Source organism: Trichogramma pretiosum, unplaced genomic scaffold (genome assembly GCF_000599845.2).
Source record: "Trichogramma pretiosum strain Unisexual culture from Peru unplaced genomic scaffold, Tpre_2.0 scaffold40, whole genome shotgun sequence".
Taxonomy (NCBI): domain Eukaryota; kingdom Metazoa; phylum Arthropoda; class Insecta; order Hymenoptera; family Trichogrammatidae; genus Trichogramma; species Trichogramma pretiosum.
In genome coordinates this window covers 1,313,981-1,321,654 of record NW_019641657.1, presented here as the reverse complement: position 1 = coordinate 1,321,654, position 7,674 = coordinate 1,313,981, and the positions used below count along the sequence as shown (strand labels likewise).

Here is a 7,674-nt window from a genome sequence, read left to right as displayed (position 1 = left end):
CGGCCATTAACAGGCTTTAAAAAGAGGCGCGAAATTGAGGATTTCAATGGTAGATGGTTCAGGATTATAAAGAAATTCAGTGATTAAAAAGGGTGGAAATTCACCTGGTTTGCTTGATTTGAATAAAAGAATTAATCTATTTTCGTTGTGTTTTGGGCAGGCCCAGAACAAATGGTTGAGATACGATTCTGTGTATGAAATACTTACATAGATTTACTGGATGTAGTGGATTCTCTATTTTCAAACTTGGCTACTGAGCTGTGCAAAACAGCGTCCTCTTACATATGTACAACAAACTAAGCAGTATTTACATTTTAGATTTATATTTTGATACGATTTCAAAGACCTGAAAAAAACATTGGTTATTACAATGTAAAATTATTTTATATCGATAAAAAACTTGGATTTAATTGTTGAATATTATGCATTGAAATGATATTAAATATTTTACACATGATTAGAAAGTTCAATTTTTGTATAGTATTATGCAAAAAATACTTTTTAAATTGTTCTTGTTTAAATGCCGAAATCAGATCTCAAACTTCGTACGATTAATGTTTAATTAAAAATCACGGGTTTCTCTAAAATAAAAAAGAACATACGTATATTTTGAGAAAGATATCCATTAGAAATTTCACTTAACACGCTCAAAAACTTTCATTTTTTCCGTGACTTTGATAGGTATTGAAATCTTTCACACTAAGCGTAGAATTTTTTTCATCTGTTAATTAAAAATCGTACATTTTTTTCGCATTCGTAGTTTTTCAAATACAGCTCGTCCATCTCTTTCGCGAAGCCGCATTGCAAAATTGAGAACTGTAGCGAGACACGTATACATTATTCAGCGTAATGTAGCTACTTCATTATCAAATACGCGATACTCATCGGAGCATAGCTCCGAAAGCGTTGATGAGCTATTCTCTCTGTGTCCGCTCGCAATGTCGCCGTTCCGTATACAGCGGCGACAACAAAAGCCCGCGCATTCTCCGCTTGTACACAATATTTAATGTGTGTAGTCCGTCCGTACACGCACACACATGGGCGTGCGCGAATGTGTGCGTACACGCATAGGCGCTCTCTTTCTCTCTGTCTTTCATGTCCCGAAAGAGACGCTCTCCCATGGGGCGGCAATATTATACACAGACAGACGGAGCGCGAGGGAGAGGGAGAATCGTCGACGCAGCTTCTCTTTTCATTTTCTCTCTTTCTCTTTCTATCTCGCAGGCTTTGGTGCGCGCGGCGGTGCGTGTGTATGGTGCCGCTGCGCCGCGGCTCAATGGAATTCGAGAGCCGCCGAAGCACACGATGTCCACCGCCGCCTCGACCAAGCTATAAGCCTTTGCCTCGCCGATGGCTTTACACGCGTGTTCGCTTCCATGCAACCATTTCTCCAGTTAGTCCTGGTTTATCGAGCCGCAAACATCTGTAATAATAATACCAAAGACGCGTACGAGGCACTCTCGATTTGATTCAAAAGGAACGACGTCCGACGCCCAATCGCACGGCCCAATTGCGGTCCATCGGCTTTGATTTTTTTCGCATTATATTATTGACAAAATGATCATGGGGCCGACAAAAATTTCATACGTTGTAGCTTCTATTCTCGTTGGCATTATTGTTCTCGTAACGTTGGGTAAGTTTTTGTCATCTATTTACACGTATTACACGTATTTGTTTTCACATCCTTTTCGGAGTTTGATTTAATTCGTCATAGCCATTGCCGAAAGGGGAAAACCTAATGTTGTGTATACTCCTATACAAATATAACTCACTTCTTTTATCAAATATTCATTACTATTTTAAAGCTCAATTATAATGTTTTCTTGAATTAATTTTGATCTTTGTTGCCGATAATTTTTAATTTAATAATTAAAATACTCCAAATTGGTTCATAACAGTTGATAAAGTATGAATTGGCAGCCGACTTTGTAAGATACCGAAAGGCCGCTTTAAATAACGGCATTTTGATTATGTGAACCTGCGCTTTGTGTATACACATACTACGTCTGGGCGAAACCCGAAATAAATTAGAATCAATTTTCCCCATTTAATTTTCCCAAAATAATTTTTCACAATTTGCAATATTTGATTCATTAGATTCTTTAACTTATTTTGTAACACCCTTTTCTCAAACTGAAAAAAAAACATTTAAAAATTGTCCGTTTTCGTAACAGTATCGGGTCAGGAGCCAACAATCACAGTCTCAGAGGACCAAATCAAAGAAATTGGCGAAGAAGCTGTATTCAATTGTACGGTTGAAAATCTCTCGCCAGAATGGAGCATAGTTTGGATGATGTTTGGAAAAGACAACCGAGGCGATTCGACGCCGGTGGTCCTCAATGACAGACTCGTACTCACCGATAATCGGATGACGTTGGTTTCCTCCAACCAGTCGTCGACTTACACGGCATCGATAAAGGTACGTATCGTAATTTGCATACGTCTATTAAAACGTCATAATGTAAGAGAGATATTGGTCAGAAAAATGCGTGGTCTTCTTTGAAACGGCTCAACGATCTTATTTACGACGCTCGGAATGACAATTTTATTCAATTAATTCACGACTTGCGCCACACATCCTCAATTACTTACGTGCCACAAGTTATATGTATTCAAAAAAATTGTTTGTTCTACTATTGCCAGATCAAAGACCTTCAGGAATCCGACACGGGATTTTACTCATGCCGAGCATTGAAAAAAGCTCATGAAAAGGTATCTGCTGACATCGAGCTTCAAATAAGACGTCCAGCCACGATAAAAAGCACGGCCGTCTTTGCCAATGTGACCGAAGGTTCATTAGTGGAGTTGAAATGTGAAGCCGATGGCTATCCAGTGCCACAGATCACCTGGAAACGTCACGATGATTTACTTTTCCCCTCCGGCGGCGCTATTTACCGGTAATTTTCTATTTCCTGCTATTTTAACATTTTATGTGTGCAATCATGAATCGAATTTCAAAAAAGTTTGATTGAATTTTACTTCACAATTAAAACCTTTCACGAATTCAGCGGCAACGTTATGAGAATCGACAATGTGCACCGAGACGACAGAGGTGTCTATTACTGCACCGCCACGAACGGAGTTGGTCCCGTAGCCACTTACAACATCACATTGGTCGTGAGTTTCGCACCGAACGTCATGGCCGTGCGCCCCCGAGTCGGACAAACGATCGGTGAGGACATCGATCTCGAGTGCCAAATCGAGGCTCATCCCGCTCCGAACGTCACCTGGTTCAAGGACAACGTAGAGCTCAAGAAAGAGAAGTCCCACTCGCGAAAGGACGTTTTCGTCGACTCGCTGAAGCGTTACTCAGTTACCCAGTCCGACTTCGGAATATACGTCTGCAGAGCAGAGAACTCGTTGGGAAAGAGCGAGACGAAGATCGAGCTTTTCGGTGCGTAGAAAACTTCTTTCATCCCGATCGATTTTGACAAAAATACGAAACAAATAAATAATTGACGATTTTTTTTTTGATTATTCTGCAGAAGCCGGCGTACCAAAGTGTTACGAGAGCAGCTGTCGTTAGAACAACATTTTATAACACTGTAAATACATAATTACAAATTATATTAATACAACGATACTTAGAAACTTTGCGACAATGTAACAATATGTGTTTTATACTTTTTTAATTTTATATATACTATTTTATTATGCATTTACGAGAACTTTTTGCAACGCGGGAGTTTTTTAAAAAAAAGCAGTGTGCTTGCAAGAAAGTATTGATGTATCGTGATCAAATATGTATCACATATTCGTTAGAAATAATACTTTTGTACATTTGATAATAAAAAATCCAATTTCTTAATTTCTACTTTTCATTTTTCAATTGTAACATAACTTACATGTACCATTGCTCATTACTTTTTTCAAATGATGAACTTGAGGGTTTAATTTTGATTCGAAAAATTATATGATTTAACTTTATAGATAAACTAAGATATAGTTAATATTAACGTTGCTGTTTAAATAGAAGCCTGAATCACAATTGAGGGTTGAATAATATTAAGATATTTTTGCTTTACTATATTTGTAATACTTTTAAATGATGCATGACTTGCAGTTCGTTTATAAAGATATCGCACGTGAGAGCATTTTTTTATCGAAACTTTTTTTTCTCACACATGTTGTTTACAATATTCTATCTACAGGCAGAATGAGAGCATGGAGATATACTATGACAGAATGAAAAGATTCCCAACAGAAAATCTGCATAATTCATGGCTGTTAACTGTACAATTATACGACTTCCGACGTTTGCGAAATATTCAACTCGGAGAAGACATTGTAGCGTAATAACTCATATTAGACCGAGGCGTCTGTAATTTGAATTTTCTCAATTAGAATTTGGCTAATAGTCAAAGACTTCTTCCTTATAAGGATCTAAAAATTAAGAACTACGTGTAGTTCGATCATGACAATCCATTATAACAGTTCTTAGATTTTACTACTCAATTCTTTGTTACTCTTTATTCTAAAAAAAACATTGTTGCAATATGAAAATAAAATTAGCTACCTGCATAATAATATTAATTAATTTAAGTGCCATTGACTCTGTAAGTATCATACTTATTAAAAAAATAATATCATTTCAGATGAGTATTACAGGCTTTAGAAAAAATGTATTGTTATAATTTCAGAAAATGACCATTGAACAGTTAAAGAATACCATGAAACCATTTAAAAATACATGTTTAAAAAAAGTTGCAGATGTAGATCCAGGTTTAGTTGCAAGAACGGTTTAAGAATAATAATTTATCAATTGCTACTCATATCAATTATTTTTTTTAGTTATGGTTGAAGGAACAAAACAAGGTAACTTTCCTGATGATCCCACATTGAAGTGCTTTTTCAAATGCACTTTACAAATGTTGAAAGTTGTAAGGGCCATAATCAAGTTTTAATATTTTTCATATAAGTTTGCAAATTAATAAATATAATACCTTTGGATAGTTGAAAAATGGAGAATTGTCAGTTCCAGCAATGATGAATCAAATAGATATTATGATGTCAGAGGAACTGGTTGATAAAACTAAAGCTATAGTAGTTGATTGCGATGGCAAATGTAATTTTTTATCATCTCAAAACCAATAGTAAACAACAAAAATTATTATCAAATCTAATTGATTACCATTTTACAGCAAAAAATTTGGGAGATATATGTGAAAGAAGTTTTGCATTTGTAAAGTGTTTCTATGAAGCAGATAGTGAAGTACGTTCATCAAAATGATTATTTGCTAAGTATTTTAATAATTTTACAATTTTGCAATGAAAATGAATTTTTTTCAGCTATACTTCTTTCCATAAAAAATTACCACATCTAAAACAAATTACAAAGCCCAACTCATGAATCTCCGAGTAGTTTATGATTCTGATGATGTTAATTTATAAAGAGAATAGAGTTTATTATTTTTTAGATAAGATTTAATTAAATACAAATGAAATATGTTTGTGACAACATAAACTGTATTATATTGTTTATTTTTATTAATTAATAAAAGCATTAAATATTTACAATCATATTTAACAATTTTTTTTTCTTGAAAAAATATTTACATAAAATTTTGTTGTGTAAAAAAACTACTACCTTTTTCTCACACATAGCCAATTTTCCGGAACAGTGTAACTACGAGGTAATATAAGAGATTCAAGCTCTGTAAATGGGATATGGATTCCATTCATATCTTCTTGTGTATTCAATTCAAACTCGGGAGGTGGATGAAGTATGATATTTTTAGTTTCAGTATCTGTATTAAAAAGATATTGCCTAGACATCTGCCATCGTTTGAAAAGCCTTTTCAATTTTGAGTCTCGAAGAAGATGTAAATGTTGTCTCATCAAATCACGTGAGACAAAATAAGTATTGGAACCACTTAAGAGGGTTAAATGTAACAAAAATGGATCATCTGCTGACCTAAAAAGTAATAAATTATATTTTTTATAATCTGAATGTTTAATAATTTAGATATTTCAAATTTTATCATATCACTCCAGTACTAAAATTATCATATAGACATGAGTAATGTTATTTGTCTTACAAGTTTTTAGTGAGAAACACATCAGCTACACTTCGTAATGATTCCATTTCTTCCTTTGACCACCAGTTCATATGAGCTCTACCAACAACTAAAACTTTTTTAGGAGAATATTTCTGAAAATATCTCACTACCTCTATAATCTAAAAATAATTCAAATGGTTACAATATAAAAATTAATTAATAAAATATTGATAATCAAATAACTTACATTTTTAATAGAACCTTTATTTTGAAATTTGCGTTTTGCAAAAGCAACATTTAGCCCATCAATGACAATATCGTATGATTTCATGGACTTGATAAACAGCATATATCTTTTTAATTCTTGTGGTGATGTTGTACAAAATACATTTTTACCTACAATCAATTTTTTCATTACTGAATCTGAAAGTATTTTAAAATCGTCTTGAGAAAGAGTAGTTTGAGTTAGTTGTGTTTTACACGCTGAACAAATTCCACTGAAAATAAAAATCATAAGTTTAATGTTTTATGATTAATTAGGGGTAAGTTTTCTTGGTCTACTTACCCTTTTGAGACTGAAGTTTTAGATGTAACATAATTCAATGATTCAAAGAAAGTTTTATAATTATCAACAACTACTTGATTCAGGACTAAATTTTGATCTCTCCAAAAATGGAGCATTTTCTGAACGTTATTGATCAATTTTTCACCCTTGAAATTTCTTTGACAATAATCCAAATAACTGATGTGTACAGATGAAGTTAACGGTATTGTTTTGCCACTGACTAATTTCCAAGCTTTTTGTGGATCATTATTTTTAAAAGCTGCTGTCATAATAGCAGAATGCACTAATGGACCTGGCTCTTGAAATTCACATATCATATCTAATAATTCAAATGATAGCTCCCAATGCTTTGTCATGCATAAAGCAACTATACAATCTTCACAGGATTTTGCCCCCAGTAATGGATAGTCTTCTCTTAACGCATTATATGTTTCTAAAATATCCCTCTCTTCGTCTTTAGTAACTGGTCTCCTCAATTGTGAGTAAGCTCGTAGATACTTCCCAACAATATTTAATTGCAGTTCAACATTATTAGCTCTTAAATATTTATAAAAGTTTATTGCTGCTTGAGGTTTGCCATAACTTAGACATAGGTCATAGATAATAGAATCTATTTTATCATTCAAATCAGGAAACTCTTTTTGCATTTCTTCACGAATGGCTGTCCACGTATCATTGTCAATATTTTTTTCATCATTATTATTTTGAGCATCAATCATTAATTTATTGATCATTAATTCTTTTTCTCGAATTTGGTCCATGCGAAAGACTTTTCTTATTGCAGGTCGGTTGTAACTTTTTTTAGCAGAAGCTGGAACTGCATTGTTGAGTAGACGTTTGGTGCATTGAGCAAAACAAATAGAAGATCTCATAAATAGACTCATTTTGTTTCTAGAAAATCATACAAGATACATAAAGTAAATAAATCATGAAAATATAAAAATTTTATAAACAAAATCAGAAACGGCCTAACCTTAACTACAATGTCATCGGCATGCAGCACAAATGTAAAAAAGCCGGCTGCTAATGCGAGTATATGTGTATATACAACATAAACAGACAAACCACGTGAGTTCAGTTTTTAGCCGCAAGCTGAATTAATTGCAGGGC

The 7,674-nt window shown here is 33.8% G+C and overlaps 3 protein-coding genes across 3 annotated transcripts; 2 read left to right on the top strand and 1 right to left on the bottom strand.

The window, feature by feature from the left end:
- Positions 1 to 1,289: 1,289 nt before the first annotated feature.
- On the top strand, positions 1,290 to 3,808 carry LOC106657462 (lachesin-like). The gene is made up of 5 exons (XM_014378996.2): positions 1,290 to 1,633; positions 2,175 to 2,419; positions 2,644 to 2,897; positions 3,009 to 3,394; positions 3,486 to 3,808. The coding sequence occupies exons 1-5, from the start codon at positions 1,558 to 1,560 to the stop codon at positions 3,524 to 3,526; spliced, it is 1,002 nt and encodes a 333-aa protein (XP_014234482.1). The 5' UTR covers positions 1,290 to 1,557; the 3' UTR covers positions 3,527 to 3,808.
- Positions 3,809 to 4,421: 613 nt separating this feature from the next.
- On the top strand, positions 4,422 to 5,372 carry LOC106657478 (general odorant-binding protein 19a). Its single transcript, XM_014379015.1, has 6 exons — positions 4,422 to 4,556; positions 4,641 to 4,722; positions 4,792 to 4,880; positions 4,954 to 5,065; positions 5,142 to 5,212; positions 5,290 to 5,372. The coding sequence occupies exons 1-6, from the start codon at positions 4,497 to 4,499 to the stop codon at positions 5,305 to 5,307; spliced, it is 432 nt and encodes a 143-aa protein (XP_014234501.1). The 5' UTR covers positions 4,422 to 4,496; the 3' UTR covers positions 5,308 to 5,372.
- A 206-nt stretch (positions 5,373 to 5,578) lies between these two features.
- Positions 5,579 to 7,639, bottom strand: LOC106657466 (mitochondrial ribonuclease P catalytic subunit). Its single transcript, XM_014379001.2, has 5 exons — positions 7,538 to 7,639; positions 6,565 to 7,455; positions 6,247 to 6,496; positions 6,039 to 6,178; positions 5,579 to 5,914 (listed from the first exon to the last, which is right to left on the bottom strand). Exons 2-5 carry the CDS (start codon positions 7,446 to 7,448, stop codon positions 5,584 to 5,586), a joined length of 1,605 nt encoding a protein of 534 aa, XP_014234487.1. The 5' UTR covers positions 7,449 to 7,455; positions 7,538 to 7,639; the 3' UTR covers positions 5,579 to 5,583.
- Positions 7,640 to 7,674: the final 35 nt, after the last annotated feature.

Excerpts from the sequence above, each read along its gene's own strand:
- LOC106657462 (XM_014378996.2), top strand. The coding sequence starts at position 1,558 with ATGATCATGGGGCCGACAAAAATTTCATACGTTGTAGCTTCTATTCTC. Across the intron at positions 2,420-2,643 it reads CTTACACGGCATCGATAAAG|ATCAAAGACCTTCAGGAATC; the intron begins GTACGTATCGTA and ends TACTATTGCCAG. Across the intron at positions 3,395-3,485 it reads GACGAAGATCGAGCTTTTCG|AAGCCGGCGTACCAAAGTGT; the intron begins GTGCGTAGAAAA and ends ATTATTCTGCAG.
- LOC106657478 (XM_014379015.1), top strand. The coding sequence starts at position 4,497 with ATGAAAATAAAATTAGCTACCTGCATAATAATATTAATTAATTTAAGT. Across the intron at positions 4,881-4,953 it reads CTTTACAAATGTTGAAAGTT|TTGAAAAATGGAGAATTGTC; the intron begins GTAAGGGCCATA and ends ACCTTTGGATAG. Across the intron at positions 5,066-5,141 it reads AGTTGATTGCGATGGCAAAT|CAAAAAATTTGGGAGATATA; the intron begins GTAATTTTTTAT and ends ACCATTTTACAG.
- LOC106657466 (XM_014379001.2), bottom strand. The coding sequence starts at position 7,448 with ATGAGTCTATTTATGAGATCTTCTATTTGTTTTGCTCAATGCACCAAA. Across the intron at positions 6,497-6,564 it reads AAAACTTCAGTCTCAAAAGG|TGGAATTTGTTCAGCGTGTA; the intron begins GTAAGTAGACCA and ends TTTTATTTTCAG. Across the intron at positions 6,179-6,246 it reads ATAAAGGTTCTATTAAAAAT|ATTATAGAGGTAGTGAGATA; the intron begins GTAAGTTATTTG and ends AATTATTTTTAG.